The 20,932-nt window shown below is 38.7% G+C and overlaps 1 protein-coding gene across 2 annotated transcripts; it reads left to right on the top strand.

Moving 5' to 3' along the window:
• The first annotated feature begins 2,109 nt into the window (after window positions 1-2,109).
• On the top strand, window positions 2,110-20,476 carry LOC119652404. 2 transcript variants are annotated; one of them, XM_038056511.1, is made up of 3 exons: window positions 2,110-2,353; window positions 2,415-2,596; window positions 20,168-20,476. In XM_038056511.1, the coding sequence occupies exons 2-3, from the start codon at window positions 2,416-2,418 to the stop codon at window positions 20,404-20,406; spliced, it is 420 nt and encodes a 139-aa protein (XP_037912439.1). In that variant the 5' UTR covers window positions 2,110-2,353; window position 2,415; the 3' UTR covers window positions 20,407-20,476. The 2 variants fall into 2 exon arrangements, with proteins under 2 accessions (XP_037912439.1, XP_037912438.1); XM_038056510.1 differs by having other exon boundaries at window positions 2,113-2,596.
• Window positions 20,477-20,932: the final 456 nt, after the last annotated feature.

Here is a 20,932-nt window from a genome sequence, read left to right as displayed (position 1 = left end):
TACCCATCCCTGTGACGAATTTCACAGGCAGGGAATAATGTTTTTTTCGCTATTCTACCTTGGTAGGAAAAACCCTTTCGTTGTTTACCCATTGTAGAAATTTCCAGGACTAAATATAAATGTGTATGCTTCTTACTAATTGCACTTCTAATTACTTTTCTGCATAGTTGTTCAATTTAAATTCTTCGCTCTGCTTGTCGGTTGTGAAAGTAAAGTAGTTCTGTACCCATCCTCTTGACCAGATTGATTAAAAGAAATTGAAAGACATTCTAATTGCAGATTTTCTCAAATGATCCCACGTTAATATGTAATTAAGAAAACTCCCGTACCGCGGTAGAAAATTGAGCAAACTAGATACTCATTGACCTTTGCCACTTCTTGTGGAAGATAGCAGGGCACAGCAGATTATGGAACGAAGTACTACATACGTATATCTTTCAAGAATGTTACTGAACAATAAGATATTGAAGGTATTCCAACAGTTTCTCTTTGTTCACCTTGGCCATTGTAACATTGATTGTAACAATGCAAAAGATAACTAGGCCCGAGAGAAAATGTTTTCGCCGTCGTTACATTTGTTTCTTTTAGTAACTGTGCATTGTCCAATGATTCTGTGGTTTAAAGTATTCAGAGAATAGTATGTAGTTGGGTAGTTTAACGACTCGACTGTAGTTTTAACTTTCTCCCTTCTGCGAGAATAAGGACTGCATTGTGGTTCACTAATTGCATTTGCTGTGAAATTGTCTTTCTATACCCTCTTTCGGATGAGTCTTAGATACAGCGCCTTGCTTATTCGGAAATCCATCGGTATTTTTATTTCTGTAAAACAACTATGGCTGCGGCTCTAGGCAAACTTAATGATACGCAGAAATAGATACACAAGTTCAATTCGTTCCTCTTGCAAACGAATATTCATTGTAAAGTTGAAATCAGAGCCCCGGCTGTGCAATAATACAGGTCTAAAATATAGGAAGTAAATCAACCACATTGAACCACATTCTGAGCCATGATGCACACTGTGGAAATGTTCTTTGTCTAAACTGCAGTTTACATAAATTGCAACCGGAAATTAACGCCAATAGGGGTACTCATGGATCTACAGCCGAAAGTAACTTATTTAGATTATTCGAGTATCTTCTCGCGAGTTTTGATTGTACGCATAAATAAGCTCTTGGAATCAGTCCGGTCAATAGGAGAAGATCAGCCAAGAAACAGTAATGCGATAAGAAAACTAACGAATTTGAATCGCGGACACATTTTGACTGCAGTACAACGGAAGACCTACTTTAGACCTACGTCTACTTTCAGAAGACTGAATGTTTCTTCACGTTCCAGTAAATTCATAAATGCTTTACTTTTTTATTTGTTGTAAATTTTCGTTAGTTGATTATCGTTACATGGTACATTAGGGATAAGTTTTATGGTCTCCACAAACAAAAATGAGATCTTCAGCTTCCAAGTTTCACGTTGGCGTAATCAGCCAAGGGTTCCCGCAGCACGCAAATGGGAAGAACCCGTTCAAGGCTGAGATTATCGGAAGATTTAAGACAATTTAGCTGGCTGAAGAAAAGAAAACAATGTTGCTCATCAGCCAGGTATAATGAATGGCTAAGATGTATCATTACGCTTCTCACTTGATATGGAATTAAACTGTGGACAGGTTAATGATGCACTTTCTGTGTACGCGACTTTATAGTCCGTGCTCTATGAGACGTGGGTCTGTTACTTATGTTTATCTATCTAATGGATAAGAGCTGCCAGTTTACTATCAGCACCAGGCACCTGGACAGCAAATGTTTTTCAAAAGCATAAAATTCAGTTGAGACTTATACCCTGTGACACCTTACGGCAGCCTTCACGGGGTCCGAAGAATTTTTGATAGTTTCTAAAAGTCCCAAAAAATGACTCCTGCTTCTAAAATATCAATCTAAGTATTCTCCCAAGCGAAAACCCGAAATGAAGCGACGGCAACCCTACCCATTTCGAATCTTTTGTGATTTGCATGTTCAATATTTGGTTTAATGGAAACGCCGTCCCTTTTACGGATATAAAACCAATATTATAATTACGTCTACTCTAGTATTTTCTTGGATACTAGTCTAGTAAATTTATTGAAGTCTTTATAAGCACCTGTCTGTTGGCTTATCATTACCAGTTCGTTTTTGGAATTCGTGCCGAAAGAAATTAGATTAGGATTTCCCGCATTTTAAATTTAAGTTTAGGGTGAAATCAGGCGAAATGATTAGAGTGAAAATTAGTGTCTTATGTGTGTTCGGGATCCTGTTTCAAAGCCGTGATTGTTTCGGTGCCTCATATTTCCAATCCTCGATGCTGTATCCAACTGAAGCAAATGGTATTCACAATCAACTTAGCACGAAATGGAATACCGGTGTACCATATTTTCTTTTCAAAAGCATGACACAAACTGTTATGGACGACTCAAGATATACACCGGGGCGATCTGTTGGAGTTCAGTTTGATCAGCAAGTGGAGTCGCCCAAAAAGGATGAGCCGGCGACCAATTTTAGCCAGTCAGTTTTGTTACTACAAAAGCTGAGAAATTTTGTGATTGCAGCCAAAAACACTCTGTTAGAAGGTAAATACCAAAGTGACTAACATCCCTCATTTCATAGAAAGATACTCTCTTTCGCTTTCGATACTCGGTTCGCCAAAAGAAGTACTGTTTGCTTTAATGTTTTGGTAGCACTGCTAATCTGGATTATTCAAGGCTTAAAAACGATTTTTTTTTTAACTTAGGAAGTTATACAGTTGCAAATGTTCACCATTATAAGGGATGCCTTTTCCAAACTACGTGAGAACGGGAATCTAATCGAATATTCGCAACAAGACTAACTCTTCAGGGAATAAAAATTATAAGCAACCTGCTATTATTTCAGTCAAACTCCTATATAATAAAAAGGACTCGATTAGAAAGAAATGTCCTAGTGGTTTCCTGGAGAATCTAGATATTTATTTCCCATTACGATTTCTTCGTTCGTCTTAAACTGATCCCTCCAATTAAAGAGAGGGAAAGTTTGGAGTGATCTACTGGTTCGAAGAGTGATAGTACAGGTCCTGCATCATTCCTAAACAAATACCCAATCTTAAAAGTGATTCGTGTTCCAGTTTGGGAACTCTGTATGAAACAAAGAAGGAAATGCACGACTATTAAGTGATTGTGTGTACGAAGTCGAACTGAATTTCATGTTTATTAGGTGAATTTGAAAATTGGCTCTCGAATTCGTGCTGAGCACAATGTGTTGCAGTGAGGGGTGGTTTGAATTGGAAGTTTCGCTTTTAGAGTCGCACTTTACTATCATAATGCTTCTCAATTTCGATCGATATGTTGCAGTCATGATCAAATAGCAAATCTTTTTCAGTCCTTCAAAGGACTTTCGGTCCTACTATCATCAACAAAGCATCGATTAAGTAAAGAATATTCAGCAAATGAAATCAGTCTGCTATTTATAGATTAAAATTGCGAGCTAGTACTTTATTTATTGCCAATTGCGACAAAAACAACCAGTGAACGGTTAGCTCAAGCTTAGATTCGCAAAATAACGCAGACTTAAGGAACTGAGTTTCCCCCAAACTTTTTCATCTTTTAATCCACATTACTTGAAAATTATAAACGGGAATTGTAATTCTAAATGTGTGTCTGTCCTTTTTTTAATGGATAGAGGTGCAAATCTTAAAAAAACACTGTCGCACCAAGTTGCAGCAGTGTGTGGGATTCTCATCCACTAAAATACCTCCTTCCTTCCCTGCGGAACCGCCACAAAGCGCTACTTCCCGCAAAGGCTTTTCTAAGTTCGGGGAATCAAAGTTTGGGTCCAGCGACCCTCTGCGAGTCATCCCACCTAGCTAGCTTTATACTGATGAAGGGGGTAAGTTGCTCCCGAAATGTATATTTTATCAATTTTATATTACTAGTTTTTTTGTAATTAGCTGCAAATCCCCTTTCTAAGTTCATCCTCGCACCACGAGCAGCAATATAGATTGTAACATAGTATGATCCTACTGAGTTTGGTGGAAATCACATTATTACTAACAAAGTTAGAATAGGTCAAAGTTTTCACTTGTTTGCAAATTCAAGAGTTTGAATGTCAATATCGTGCGAAATTGGATATTTTCACATACTACCATATATGCATATATTACGCCCTAGGCACTAATGGGACCAAGGCACACTCAAATGGCTTTATAAAAGAAATACACAAAGCCTTTCATACCTGAAGCATCCCGCTTCCAGTTTCCCCGTTATTATATTACGATTCACTGCCCGATTGCTTTGAGATATTTGATTTCATCGCCAGCAAGAATGGATATGCCGATTCTTCTCATTATGTGGCCCAACTAATAGTTTCTGTTTCTAACATTTTAGTAAACCTGAAGTGTTCGATTTGTTTTTTTCAATCGTGCCATAAAGAGGGTTTGCCCTAACTTTGAAGCTTTTGAACAATAAAAATAGTCACTTCCCGCGTGTTGAAATTATTTTCTCCATCGATAGGAATTATGCTTGCAATAACCAGTCTTGCCTCATATAATAGTGGCCTAAGGACCTTACAAGATTTCGTAGATTTCAAGAAATAAACCTTATTTATTTTACTCCGATTCCGCCAGTTTGTCAGTGTCTTTTCTATCACAAGAAAAGCAAACTAACCCTTCTAGCTAGGACATTTTTTACTGTATTTGTTACAAACGTTTACCGCATTTTCCATGTGTTTGACTATGAAAACCAAGGGCAATTGCAGCATTTTTGCTACGGCCCTGCGAGACGTATCTCGGGCATTTATATTTCCTCAAAAGAATTTCTTTGGCTCCTTTGGATGGCATCCGGCAGGCTACCCGGCAGGTACTTGTTTCATCAGTTCTTCCGATATTGCATATGCTATCTTCCAGGACAAGAATATACAGTCCGTGGCGATGCGCTGATGCGTTGCGCTTGGAAAAATTTTTATGGATAGTCTGCGGATATAGATCGTACCTCATTCCACCATGATTGAGATTGTCTGTTATCAACCTCATATCCAAATTACACTGAAACTTCTTGATTATCTTTGGCATCCGTTACTGCTGATGATGGGGCTGTGGACCACATAGCATGCAACTCGTATCGCTTTTGGCCATATTTGTATATACGGCATCTTAAACCTCGGCAGTTTGATTTCAGTTCAGTGTCTACTGTTCGGCCAGAGAGCTTTTCACAATTTCGTTTCATCTGAATCGAGTTCGGTAGAGGGCGAACGCTAATTCAGGGGACTCCTCTCTTCTTACTGATGAGCGCCCCATTGTTACGTGTACAGGCACAGATTTACTTAAACTAAAGAACGTATTGGTGCCAATGTTGCGTCAAGAATCATTCTTGAAAACCGTATTGGCGACATCGTTGAGATAACTGCGAATCAATTCGGGTTCGCCAACAACTGCGGAACTATTGACGCAATGTACGCTATGCGGTTATCTATGGACAAACCCCGTGAGAAGCGCCGTTCTGTTAACTTTGTGTTTTTGGATCTAGGAAAGGCGTTATACTATGGGTCACACGAACTAATCTAGTATGCTTTCGACAACACCTTGCACTAGAAAAGCTGGTGCACTCGGATAAATGTCTATAACGCGATACCAAAAAGTCGCTACAGCACCTTACTCAGTGCATTTACTACGCCAATAGGGTGATATAAGTTCGACTTTCTGCGATGTTTATTTGATAGTGATAACAAAACAAGATTTTATTTTTTCCACCATTTCCGAAAAGCCTGTTTGGATATACACATGTTTGGAATATTCTCCGTCTCATGTTGCTCGCCTAGCTTTGCAAGACTTTCATAGCATTGACTTGTAGGACGCTTATCCTTTGACGTTTTTTTCTAGAATAGAGAATAATCAATTTGTGGTGATTCGAAAATGATTGTAGGCCACATGGTTATTTTTTCTGTAATCGGTCCTCGAGAAATAGTGCCTCATCGAAGCGTTTCCATGAGCGCCTCATAATCAAGTTTCTCCTCTGTGCAATTTCCACCAATTTTCTTCTTTGGATGTTTTAATTTATCATTCATCTCACTGGTGACCGCGCTTGTATACTTTTCGAATATGAAGGATGCCATGTTTGTGACTATTTGCGACTGTTATATCAATGCTCATCCCGACCATTATTAGCTAAGGCCCGGAACTATTAGCACTGATCCATCGGGAAGGCACAAGAGCCGTAAATAGTTAGTTTTAATTCTTAAAAACCGTCTTTTCTGGAACGATACTTTACCAAAAATCTATATTGTTTCTCTGCTTGATTTCTCAGTGACCTACATATTTGGATTTTCGTATCACTTACATGGTACTGCTACGCCACTTTGACCTTAGAAATGCATTTGGAAGCAAATCCTATGCGGTCGTACAATGGTTGGAGCTTAGGTTCGCAAACCTCATTTGTGGCAGTTTTCGGTCCAAGATCGTCATTCTTACTGTGGTACTAAGTAACGATCCGTAGCCCTGGTTTATATGTAAAGTAGAATATTACATGCTAATAAGGTGCAATTATTTATTAACTTAGTGTTTGTAGGCTACAGATTTTATATAGACAATCTAGTCTTTTCTATTTTCCACTGGCAATAATACTTGATCCCCGATATTTAGATTAATGCAGTTTGCAATTTGCTCTTTGCTATTTTTAAGGTTTTGTCTGAAACAAAATCTTATTAAGGGGGTTATCCCGTGTGAATGCTGTGTTTTTTTCGCTTTTTTGGAAATTTGTTGTGAAGAACTGGATAAAGATGCAAATACGAATTTTTCACCATATATTCACAAATATCATGAGCATGCGAATTAATGTTCCCAGCCTGATCGCATGGTTCGTTATTGAAATACAGAGCAATTTATACACCCATCTGCAAAAAGAGGTGTTTTTCTGCCGCCACGTTACAGGACGCTGCGATCATCTTAAAGAAAAAGTAAACGGCATTTTAAAGTGCAGAATTTCGTTGGATAGATTTTTGGCTGTGACGGCAACAGATTTTCAATATGCGGTTTCGAGAGAGACGCATTTAAAAAGTGAGATTTTTAGCCATAAAATCTTAACTGATCATTAGTGTGCTATATCTAGTCCATAAACCTTAGATTTTTTCAAGAAACACATGTACAGCCTTGACTTCAATTTTTGCCCTTTTAGTGAAGACATTCGAACGTTAGTCGGACCGATAAATACGCGCTTTATTACGAGGTCGACATAAATGTTGCATGTGACTTATTACTTGTTTGACACTATAATTTCCGAACGACTCCGTATATCAAAAAATCACTTTGCTCTTATATTCTACATTATATCCAGATACAATTGATGCCGAAAAAAATTCGATTCCGTGGATCCGACACACGGGATGACCCCCTTAAAATCGATTCAATGGCTGTCTGCCCGTCTGCCTAGCTGTCTGTCTGTTACACCCGATGTACTCGGAAACGGTTGAACCAATTGTCACGAAAATTGATGAGAAAATGTGGTCTACCTGCCCCCCCCCCATGCAGCAAGTGGCCCCATTTGGTGTTTAGTTTGAAGGGGGGCTCTGCATACATGCGAAAAGGGGGTGTACATTGTTTTCACAGAATATGGTCAGGTGAGGTATCACAAGAGCCCGAATAGTACTTTCCGAAACTGGTCTCATTTTTGATTTTGGATGAAACATAGGGAAAATATTGCTTAAAATGTGTGTGCCAGAAAGGGAAACAGATCTCGTTTTCAGAACCTATCCAACCGAAAAATCTGTTAAAAATCACAGTGATGTATCTATATGATATCTACGCCGCAAAATACATCCCGTTTAGATATCCGCACAAATAAAGTTAATAATAGTATATTACCATGTTTTAGAAATTTACCAGAAACCCCCCTTAAGTTCATCCTAGGAATGCAACATGGCAGTATATAGGACATATATAGGACATAATTCTGACAATTTTAAAGGCAATCTGACTATTATCTACAAAGTTATAGAAGGTCAAATTTTCACATTTCTGGTAAATTTACTGAGGCCTAAGACGTGTATAATCTCATCATCATATAAAGTGAACTTATATGTAACCGATATTTAATTACTTTACAATAAAAATCAGGTTCAGGGTTGGTTTGTTTAAGTTCAGGAGGTTAATACACTTTTTCCAAGAACATTAGTTCAAATGGTGTGTAACCATGTGCAGAGTGTGGTGTTGTATTATAGCAGAAAGTATAGTATTGAATCCAAGTATCCCAATCGTCTCTATTTTCGTTTACGATCGACACATGGACGGTATTCATTGGGACATTTGTAATTTCTCTCTAAAGATCCTATTGTTTCTGGGTGCGTTCCGAATATTTGCTCTATTCGCAAAATTTTCCAGATTTCTGCTAGAATTTGGTTTTTGCATTCAGTACCCAGATCAGTTCCAATTTTTTTCATTGGTCCATATATTAATATAAAGTGATCCACTATTGCCTTTGCAACAGTGTTAGTCTCCGCGTCCTTTATTGGGGCTGCAATCACATATTTGGCTAAGTCGCATTGCATTGTTGCTGCGTTCCTGTTTCCGTTAATGGTTTTGGTATAAGGATTGACTCTGTCTATGGAGATGATAACTTTCGCTGGTGTTGTTATTTCCATTAGGGCAATAATTTTTTGCTGTTGTTTGCTTTTTGTTGAAAGTTCACAGTTTCTTACCAAATCGCTGATAGTTTTTCTCATATTTGTCCATTTGCATGTTTCATTCAATTTTTTGTATAGTTTATTTTGTCCAAGTTATCCTCCGTTGGATTTCGAATGAAAATTTGTTAATAATATTTGCTCGATTTTTTCGGGTTCCGATATTAGTAATTGAGGTTTATATATTTGTATTTCAATATATAATATTTCAGTATTTTGTAAGCTAACATTTTTAATGTAGTGTAATTTAATAATTCAAATAATTGACTAGATTTATATCCAATTCCTTGAATACCTGCTCTAGTACCAGTTCAATAGATTGGTATATATTTATGTTCATGAATTGCTCCATTACTATTATACTTTATTGTGTTTTATAACTTTCATTTTTATGTTTGTTAATGGTAAAGTGTAATTCAGGTAAATGAGCTACCTCTGAAGGTGATAAAGTATCCAAAACATGCCGTTGATCAGGCTGATGTTTTGAAGTATTAGGGTAAGTCTGCCCTAGTTGTTGTTATTAAGGTTTTGTGTAAAACAAAACCGTATTAAAATCGATTCAATGTCTGTCTGTCTGTCTGTCACACGCAATTTTCTCCAAAACGGCTAAAACGAACCGAACGAAATTTGATGGGGAGATGGCAACCATGAAATCCCACGCATACAACGAATGGTATAAATTTAGGTGGAGTTTAAAAGGGGGCTCTCCATACGTGCAAAGGGAGGATTCAAACAATTTTTTCACTGGATATATTTGTGTAGGGTACCACATGAAAGGTCTCAATTTGAACTTTCCGTAACTGGTATTAGTTTTGTCGTAAATTGCAAAGTATGCCAGTGAGGAGTCAAAATGTAAGCACTTAAAGTGAGACAGGACTCATTTTCGGAAACTACCCAACCTAAAAATCCGAAAAAATCAGGATGGTGCGCTTAGATGAAATTAGGCCGCAAAATATGTCCCATTCCGATAACTTCTCAAATAAACTTACTAATAGTATATTACCGACTTTTAGAAATTGACTGGAAAACTCCCTTTAAATTCATCCCAGGAGTACTCGACACAGAAGACAGTCTCTTGCATACACATGCCAAGTTTCATGAACATCCGACCATTAGTATCAAAGTTATAGCAAATCAAATAACATGCTGACGTCATAATTAATGAGAATAATTGACATTCGAATGAAATGTTAAAATTCGCATTTGTGAAAAATCTACTCCTCCCAAGCCCTTTTTAAGGTTTTGTGTAAACACAAAACCTTATTAAAATCGGTTTACTGTCTGTCTGTTCGTCTGTCTGTCTGTCTGTCTGTCCGTCGGTCCGTCACACGCATTTTTCTCGGATATGGTTTTAGCGATTGGCACGGATATGGTTTTAGCGATTTGGTAGAAAGGTAGGAACTGTGAACGCTCACGCATATAGTGGGTTACACCCCATTTAAGGGGGGGTCCCCATACATGCAAAAGGGGGGTGTAAATTTTTTTTCCATCAAATATAGTCATGTGGGGTATCAAATTAAAGGTCACCGTTAGTACTTGTCGAAGCCGTTCTTAGTTTTGACATTTGTTGAAAACGTGGGGAGTGCGGGGGGTTGAAAGTGACCATTTTTTAACGAACCCATTCTCAGAAACTACCCTACCGAAACATCTGAAAAAGATCAGGGGGCTGCCACTATATAGTGCCTAGGCTCCGAAATACCCTCCATACCGATACCTTTTCAAATAAAGTTAATAATAGTACATTACTATAATTTTTAGTAATTGACAGGAAAACCCCCCTTAAGTTCACCCTAGAATCACAAAATTTGCAGCAATATAGACTACAGCATAGAGCATAATCTTGCTAAATTTGGTGAAAATCTCACTATTACTAACAAAGTTATACTAGGTGAAAACTGTCGCTCCTCTGCAAATTTAAGACTATGAATGTCAATATCATTTGAAAGTGGATATTTTCACATAATATATGCATATTTTATGTGCTACATACTAAAGGGACAAATGCACACCCAAATTTCTTTATAAAAGGAATACGCAGAACCTTTCATACCTGAAGCATCTAGCTTCCGGTTTCCCGACTTGTTTATATCTGCTGTAGGTTAAATTCTTCGCATTTGCTAATAATATTAAACTCAGGGTGTGAAACGTATAAGGTTGACCATTATAAATACATCCATCAAATGATTTATTTAAATCGCTTTCTAAAAAATAGAGGGAAATGGAATTTTTAACTACATGACACGGAGCTGTCATGCACTCGTCGCTCTTCACATCTTCTTGTTTTTCTTCAGCCTTTGTCCCATTCACAAGCGGGGTCGGCTCGTCATGAACGGTTTCGTCATTTTATTTTATCAAACGCCTGATCTGAATGTAATCGCAGGGCTTTTAAACCTCCATCCAGCGTATCAAGAAACAGTTGTTCCGGCCGGCCTTTTGGTTGCTTACCGTTTACTTCGATGTTCAGACGAATATTGGGAAGTGAATTCCCGTTAGCGCGAATTACGTGACCTACCATCGAAAACACCTCACACACGCAGTTTTTTGGACGATCGGTGCGACCCCATAACGATCGCGGATATCCTCATTTCGGATGTGATCAAAACGGGTTAAGCCACCATTGCAATGAAACAACTTCGTCTCCATTACCGCAAGGCGCCTTTCATTGTCTTTTATAGTCGGCCAACACTCAAAACTTTAGAGAGCGGCAGATGGACGATATTGCGGTAAATTTTAGATTTTAGATGTTCGCTGATACGTCGATCACAAAGAACACCAGTTATGGAATGCCACTTCATCCATGTCGCATTAATGCGTGAAGCAATTTCAAAACGCAGTTCCTGGCTGATAACATGGACCCGAGATATTTAGATCCCTCAGTTCTGGACAGTTTATTGAAGATAACAGCACTGAGCAATTTAAAAATCTCGAGTCAACGCTGCGTTATGCTTTTCGCATAGGGAAACACAAAACCTTTTACACCTGAAACGTCAGGCTTCCATTTTCCCGACTTGTATTTTGTTTGTGGCTGGCTCGAGTTTTTACCTGTGACACGCTAATCATTTTAATAATTAGCTGTCGAGCTGTATTCTAGAAAAAGCGACTGGTCCCAAGTTTTGTTTACCTTTTACATATTTCACGGTAAAGTTGAATTCTTTTAAATAAAGTCATATTCGGGTTGATTTAGACGATGAGTTTTTTATACTGAATAAGTAAACTAGGGGCCTGTGGTCAGTTTTGACGATGAATTTTTTTCCGTATAAATGGGGTGTGTATTATTGCCCATTGAATCGCGATTAATTCCTTTTCGATAGTTGATTTATTTTTTTCGCCTTCACGAAAGCTTTGCTCGCAAATGCGATAGGAAGATGCATTCCGTTATAATTCTGCACTAGTATTGCTCCGGAAGTTGATACGATGAATTGCATTTTATAATCTAGACATTTAAGTATAATTGACGAAAGTAGATATGATTTTAATATTTCGTAAACCTTATGATCATTTTCAGTAATTTCAGTAATTTTGTATTTTTTCGAAGTATTATAATTGATTTAAACATTGCCTAATTTTTGCAAAATAGGGTACGAAACGACGGCAATAGTAGTTACAGAACGCGACGAATTGCTTCATTTCGTCTGCGTTTTTAGGTTGTGGGTAGTTTTATATTAAGACGAATTTTGAGCTACCTGGTTTTACACCTTCAGCTGATACTCAGAAAGAAATATTTTACATTTTTCCAGTTTAAGTTTGAGATTTCGATATCTCAACCGTTCGAATACTGCCCTCAGGTTTATCAAATAGTAGTTCTTGGAACAGCCAATTACGATTATATTGTCTCCACAGAGGGAACCTACTTCTGGTGCTGGACATATCATAGCTATTGTTATCATTTGTAGGAAACTGTTTGGGTTTATGTTGAAACCAAATGGTAAACGAGTATGTTGATAGTGATCATTATTTGTTGAAAATGCAGTATATTTCCTTGATTGTGGATCAAGTGGAATTTGGTGAAAACCTGACGCCCAAATGGTCCAGTATGTCGTCGATGCGGGGTAAAGGGAATTTATCCGCAAATATTTTTTTTGTTTAAATTTATGAAGTCTACTAGACGTAAAATAAGTGTACAAAACGAAACTTAAAATTATTCTTACACAAAACTTTGAAGCACAGTTCACAAACCTGTACATAAGGTGATTCCCAGATTAAATAGCAAATTACTTGTTATCAAAATTATAATAAACATATAACAAAAATACTTATAAACTTGAATAGCCTAGGCTAGAACTTAGAAATCATCTGCAGACAGACTGCATATAAAATTTCACTTATTCGAATAACTTACTTAGAGGTTATTGCAAGCACAGAATATTGCAACTCGTGAGGAAAAATTACACCACAGAAAGCTCGTTGAAATAAGATAATTACCCGAATTACTAAATGTGGAATTTGAACAAAAGTCTATGTGAGAAAAACTCTTATGTAAAAATGGTGATAAGAAATTAGATTAGGTAAGCAAATAAGTTGTAAGGAATAGAACAAAATGCTCAGATAAACTTAGACTTCAAAGCGAACATTTTGTTTCATTGAACCTAAGCGTTCGAGCAGAAGTGCAGATTTTGAACTCCTCTGCGTATTCGGAAAAAGACCTACGACCTGTGTATTCCTACGATTCTTCGGAAGCCAGAGGTACAGCTCTAGAGGTCGAGCAGCTATTCGCTCTTGAAGCCACATCAAGGCTCCTTTAAGGCAATACCAATGAATGGCTGTGACATTGGGGCACACCACATGTCCCTTATAGGATCAGGAAGTTGAGTTAGTATGAAGGCGCTCATTATATCTGTCATTACCGCTTCTCTAAGCAGGAACATTTCATCCTTTAAGTTACATTTGTTCACGTAGTCGATATAAGAGCCAACCGATACACGCCTTTTCTTATGCCAGCTCGAATATCGTTTGTATTGACGGGGGATGATACGATAATGAGACCGTATTTTATTTATTTTTTTATTTATTTATTATTTATTTTTATTTTCAAGTAGTAAATTTTTGATCGCGCAGCAAGTGCTGCGTCCTTGGTTGGGGACCGGGCCATTCCCTGGTGTCAATTTTCATGGTATTGCATGGTGTGTTTTTCCTTAAAGTTTACCATCCGGGGCCTTTCTGTCTTCTGCAGTTCAGCTGTAATATTGCTGTTCCAAGCTTGATCTTTGGGTTCCCTGCAAATGAATATGGCGTACAGTGTAGGAGCTTTTGCAGAGTATGGTTTATTACCTTCGTATCCGCTTACAAACTGATTATGCATGTTTAATGGGGTTGGCCTTGAAGTTTCAGAATTGCGCCACTAGGTGCTTTAGGATTCTAATGAAGTTCAGAGCCACCTGAGCTCCTAGTTTTTGATCGAACTACTTGCATTGTTACTTTCATTCGATTCCAAATTTCTGGTGGTTTACTGACGCCTGCCTAATTTAATTTCTATTTATGCTTTATGATAACTGAAATGGTTCTAATGTGATTCTTCTTTGAAGCTTTGCCCGGTATTACGCCGGGAAAGTGACGGTAGAATTCGATCTCTGATGACTTATGCACTTCAAGCACTCTGATGGCTTGAAGTGCATTTCTCTACTTCTTCTTTTCTTTCTATTGGCACCAATTAATGACTTGCAATAGTTGACTAGATTTATTCTTCTTCCCTAAAAACTTCTCTATTCAGTATAAGAGCTTTCCTCCGATTGCCTGAGAAATACTTAAGTTCAAGCATTAAGTGTTGCTTCTGTGACCTCGCAAGGCGGCTGGCATTATATAGTAAGTTACATATTTATGTCTCCCATTCGAAAAATTTATTTTGATCTCCTCCTTTGGAGTACTAGTTCTGTTAAGGGTAAGTCACACCGCGTCCTTAAAGAATTACTGTGCCTGGGTACTAGTTACCCTTGATCCTTTTTTTGACGTAGATTCGTCAATTTCCGTTCCCATTCGTTGAAGTGTAGATCCCATAGATTTGAATATGTGGTTAAATCCATTGGGTAATACCTCAGTCTTGCCGAAAGCTGCTGGCAAGGAAGAGTGCAAGAGGACTGGGTCACCGCTGATGCAACACTAATTGTTGTCGCCTTGTTTTAAGACCTCACCCCTTGCATGCTCACCATGATTCGTGGATCGCAACAATAGTAAATGATTAAGTTTGCGAATAATATATACTAATGTGGCAGACTAATTGTAGATTGATAGCTGAATATGCAATTTTTTAATCATTTATCAGTCACTTCGATACCCATTGCGATATAATTTTCGGGCTGGTTTATAATTTATGTATACATATAGTAACTGCTGGCGATGAGCAAAGTACTTCATTTAAATTATCCATCGCGATGCGTGCGTGCGAGGTGAGATAGAAGCGTTGCCTCTGAGCATTTAGGCCGCAGTGACTCATTGTACCCAAAGTCCTCGTCTAACCGAATATCCCAGATTTGTTTATGTACTGCGGGATTTCCGTTAGTGGGTGGACTTCTATTCGCTGTAACTGGACTATATCAGCACCAGCAAAAATCATCGGTATCATGTGTTTGTAGGCGCGGCCCACTCACCAAAAGTTCTTTTCTGTTATTAGAAGATGGCCACTTACCATTTCGTAGAATTTTTACTCTGAACATATGCCCAGCTAGTGAATTGTGGTAGTCTGAATACCTGCAATACTTCTTTCTGTAAGGCTCCTTGATTTGTCTGAAATTTTTTGGGTCTGAAGGGTCGTCCACTCCAAACTTTGGTATGAGGATTAATATAACCTTCTACAAACACGTACGCACGTAGCTGGAAATAAGGAATTCTAAAAAAATATTCACATCAGTTTTCCTTAGCTTCACTGGACGGATGTCAATCTTGCCAGAAACTTTGAAGTTCCCAAAAGACAGTTTAGCAGCTCCCACCTATTCTCTGTTGACTGTCGTTGTTTCAATTATTATTCCCCTTGCAACATTTTCATGCTGAAAATTTTGCCGAAACCGTCAATTCTCTTTTTCCTACTTCCATCGCATATTCTCCCACTATACTGACTTAACTTTTAAGTTCATAAAAGTTCCTTTCAATTTTCTAAGAGCGTCCAGCTTGGCCAACTCCTTTATTTTCAGGTCTCTAGCCAGAAACTGGGTTATTTATGTTTACATGAATTTGCAAAGTAGTATCATTGGAGCGAGTAAAATGGGCATTTAACTGCTTCCATAGATACAAGTCTGCAGATACGGATGCCATCATTCCTGTGCTAATAATAGACGGAATGGATGTCCTGAGCCGACATTTTCTGAATATGTAATGTACATGCCAGACACACGCTTATATTTCAATTAACGTGATATGAAGGTGGTATTTATTCCCAAACCATCAAAAGGAACCTACATGGGCAAAAAGCTTCCGACCGATCAGTCTAACGCCCTTTTTGCTGAAAGAACTAGAAAAACCAGTAGATCGACTCACAAGGGATTCACAGGGCTAAGCGACTACTTCATTATAAGCAACACGAGTTCCAGAAAGGGAAATCCACGGAGACAGGACTCACGAGCTCACTGTAAAATTAAAATGGCGATATCCGAAAAAGAATATGCCTTAGGCGCATTCATGGATATCGAAGGTGCCTTCAATTATGTATCATTTGCAATTTGTGACGAGGCCAGGCTGTATGGAATCGATCCGCTGTTAATCAGTTAATGGTTCACATACTAAAATGGAGAAAGATCCACATATTTGTCGGAGAGAAGTCTATTGACAATGTTTTAAGGGTTGTCTGGTAATAAACACCTTACAATGGCTCATGGAGAACCAAAAGGTCTTTGCGCAAGCATTTGCGGACAATCTAGCCGTAATAATTATCGGTAAGTTTGTGAACACAGTATATCACCCCTCCCACATTAAGTGGGACCGCTGTAGGCTACCCACCTTAGCACGGACGGAAATCTAGCTGGTGGAAACAGTCAAGTATTTAGAAATACATTTCGGCTCCAAGCTAACGTGGACCATATCCAGGAAGATCGGAAATCCTGCAGATTGCTCTGGTGCTGTAGGATTGCCCTATATAAGACCTGGGAACTTTCATCGCAAGAGATTTATTGGATGGCTCATCATATGGTATTCTGATTCGTCTTTCAAAAGAGCTACTCTGTCATAACCAGCAAAAAAGAAAAATTGTCGATAAATCGCCGTAAGTCTTTTCAGGTTACAGACTTACAAATCTTTATTGGCGCAGGGGTGTTCGCGGGTAATCTGGCCGACCCCTCAAAAAAGTAGGACCATATTCCAGGCGAATATATATGCCATTTCCTTGGCAGCAGAATAATGTTTGAAATAAAATTGGAGATGCCGTACCTTTTGAGTCGGTTCCGACAGTCGGGCAGCACTATTAGCACTAAACAGCAACAACATATCATGACAGTTGGTGTGGAGTTTTCATCAGATGCTGCTGAAACTTGGCCGAATGAACGAACTATTCCTATCGTGGGTGGGGCAGGGCACTCAAACATCGCTGTAAATGAGAAAACTAACAAACTGTCTCGCCAAGGGGCTGGATTGACATGAACCATCTTTTGGCATCCGGCCATGCGCCGTCAAGTCTGCTTGCAACAGTGAATTAGCAAGGATTCACGCAGCCGACTGGAGAAAGGTTTGCCGGCAGGCGAAAATCCTTGTGAAAGAACCTGAGCCGCTGCAGCGACATTATTGTTGTCCCTTAGGAAGTGGGAAATAAAATCCCAAGTGAAGCTTTTAACGGGACACTGCTCCTTAAACTACCATATGGAATGAATTGGAGTGGTTGTTCCGGCTATATGCAGCCAATGTGAAGAGGGGGAGGAGAGCCTGCTAAAATCTCAGACGAAGACACTCCGGTAACGTTTTCTTCCAAGAAGTATCTGCACATTGTCTGGCTCTTCAAAATGTTCTCACATTCTCAAAAGCCTGCGAATACTGTAGGCGGGAATCCATTGAAAAGGTGATTTACGGGGATTGTAGTATTCCTAACAAAGACCCGAGTGGTTGGGACTGCGGTTCCCCCATTAAACTAAACTAGCTTATTAACGGTGTCGGTCAGCTGATACCTAAGTAACGTTATGGTAAGTTCTGTGTCCAGACAATGTGCGACCGATGTCGAGGCAATTGAAGATGTTGAAATTCATAAACCTACCATCATTATCGTTATGGTCGTCGAGACCAAGTTTTCCCATCATATGTCCGAACCAGGTGTTGTCAGAGCACACGTCTACATTCAAACCACGCATCACGATCACAATGTCTTTTAACAAGCTTTTCTCGAACTGCGTTTAATTGCTCATAGAAAGCACATTTCTCCACTGCATCGGAAGTCTCAATTGTTGAATAGCACTGCACAATTTTGAAGCTCCTTAACTTGAATCGGAATCTTGCAGTTAGAAGTCTGTCAGAAACCGACTCCCAGGTCAAGAAAGCTGCCGTGCTCTGTAATTCACCTCTTACGACAACCAGGGAAGATTTTGAGTGTATAACTCATACCAGATATCGACATTAGACCCATTTTGTGTGCCCACATTACCACCTGCCATTTCTTCTGCTTTTCCTTGTGAGGGTCGGGGAGGGGTTCTGACTGTAGGACTGAGTTCGCGATCCTTCTCTTTCTGCCGTATATTTCTTCTCCATTTTCTTGTCAGCTCATGCAATATTTTGCATTCCATTAATTTTTTCTTATTATGAGAAGTGCGAAATTTCTTTTCTGTCTGAATTTTTACTAAGCACAAGGTTTCCATTAAAGAACTGAGGTTGCCTTCACAGATTTCTTTGTGGGAGACATAATTCTCATGAGGGTCATAAAATCCGCGCCTCGGACGCAACTTGCTTGCTGATAGTCGTGCCGTGGTAGCGAACTACATCATTGACAAGATAGTGTCTGAAGGGAGTCATAGCCGATATATTGCTGCCATACAAAGTGAATCTATGCTCCGTTATCATGTTTTATTTTATTTAGATCAAAAGACTTTTCTTTCATTTTAATCTCTTTGCCAACTGCTTCCAAATGATTCTTGCCTAACTTCCTGAAAAAAATGTTTGAACCTTACAAGCAGCTATTGTAAGGGGGGGGGGGTGCAATGTGGTTTCAGGCATAGGTAGTAAAATTATGATCCGCTGAAAGCGAATATTTTATTTAATTGTATCTTTGCAACCCGTTTCAATCATCCTTGTTTACATTAATTAAGCCGACTTCATCAATCGGGAGAATTTTCATCTAAACCTTCCCTGCCGTGAATCAGTTCGAATTCTAACAGCTTTCCTAAATAATTAACCTAATTTTGCACAGCCTTTCATCAAAACCGCTTTTCCCACACCGGTGAATTTGTGGATTATAATCCCATATGAATACATTATGGATTAGGTGCAGATACAAGCACTGGAATTTTTCCTGAAACTCATTTTCTGCCAAGCATGTAACTACCTTGACCTCTCCGTTTTTTTTGCCTTCTGGATATTAAGTTTATCGAAACCTAGTGATTTACAAGTTGAAACAAATTTCGATTCCAACGATTGCAATCAGTTATGACAGTCGAAATACAAATTAGATCTGTTTTTCTGAATTCGATTAACCTAAAAACTTTGTTGGAATCAATCTCAGCAAAAAACGACACCCAAAAATAAAACTTTCTATCAGTTACATTTCCACATTTATTAGATTGTCCAGATGGGCTCCACACCCGAATACTCGTAAATTATTTACAAAACGAACTGTTCAGCATCTCTTCCGTAGTTAAATCAATTACGTGCATCTTAAAGATAAAATGCGAGCGGTGCAGCCCAAGAACTGGAGAAGAAAGCCAACCACTCGCTGGCCGAATCGGATAAAACCTAGTCAAAATAGATAGCAATTGCTGGAGATCTAAGTTCAAGTATGAGTAACAAATCAATGCATTTATTTGTGTTTTAAAGCACTCTAACTTTCAAATAATTGTGAGTAATAGTGTGGAGGAAAAGTGGATATCGAAGAGGATACCATCGGACTCTAAACTCTTTCCTTCGTGTCTTTAGTGGTGACGAATTACACTGGATGCGAATGAACTTCAATGAATGGGTTACGGAACCAAATCATGGCATCTGATGGAACTCATGCTGCTTGCCGGAATCAGGAGCTCAGTTCACTGTGAGCAAGAGTATGCTTGCGCAGAAGCCGCAGATTCTTTGGCTTTTGTTTTGCTGCGCCAATGTCTTAAACAGATCCAAAGCGACTAGTAGAGACCACAACCAACAAAGCTTTTGCATTTTTGAATATTTAAACTAATAAAACGTTGGACTACGTATACTCATAGTTAGGCAATAGCGATCAACACTTCCGTTTTCATTGGCAAAAGTCCAGGCCCTGTCTTCGCTTCCCGTTTTCTTTGTTCGATAAGCTTGTTCGTGTGCGAAATTGACTTCTACAAAATATAAAGAGAAAACTGATATATAACCAAAGAGATTAGTACGAAAATATTGTCTGAACACTCTTTTAATTTCTTTTCCAGATAATGAACCAGAAAATTCAATTTCGGAGTATCCCCGTGGACTGCGAGACGTGAAAGTAAAAAAAAAATTTAAGAAGTTCCTGCTGCCCCTACTCATAGCGTACAAGCTGAAGTTCCTGACTCTGATCCCAGTCCTTCTCGGTGGTCTACTACTGCTTGCCGGTTCCACAGGGTTGGCCGGATTTTTCTTCGCCCTTTTTGCTGCTGTGATGAGTCTTAAAGGTGATGGAAAATACTAAGTTTGGATGCTACAGCTTCTATCGAAGGACACAAAACTATACCTTTTGACAATACGCAAATAAATAATTGAATAGCTAAAAGATTCTTTCATGGCTCTTATTTATATTTTATATGGGTGTGCGATGTAATAATTTATTCGACGGCAGGATTTCCTCAGACTGACTAACATTATCTTCGGCATTGTCGCATCGTAGAACATTGTGCAATTATTGCACTTAGAAAAATTCATTTATAATCGCACGATAGTTGGATATGATCTGAAGGTGCAACGTTAGTGGCTGAAATTGGGACCTTAAAAGCAAGAAGAGAGTATTGCAAGAAACTGGAGGAACCTGCCGCATTTTCTGGATATAGGGCAGAGAATTCAAAACGAGAAAAAGGGAAGGAAAAAGAAAAAAAATACTAATAATAAGAGGCGGCAATCATGTGGCTGGAGATTGAAGAAGGCTATGATGGCCAGAGTCATTACTTAATTTATAAAATGAACTAACAGGTAAGCTGGTTTATTACAAGGTTTCATTTAGA

Source organism: Hermetia illucens, chromosome 3 (genome assembly GCF_905115235.1).
Source record: "Hermetia illucens chromosome 3, iHerIll2.2.curated.20191125, whole genome shotgun sequence".
In the NCBI taxonomy this organism is placed as follows: Eukaryota; Metazoa; Arthropoda; class Insecta; order Diptera; family Stratiomyidae; genus Hermetia; species Hermetia illucens.
The sequence above is the reverse complement of the archived record's forward strand: the minus strand, read 5'-3'. Positions and strand labels throughout refer to the sequence as shown.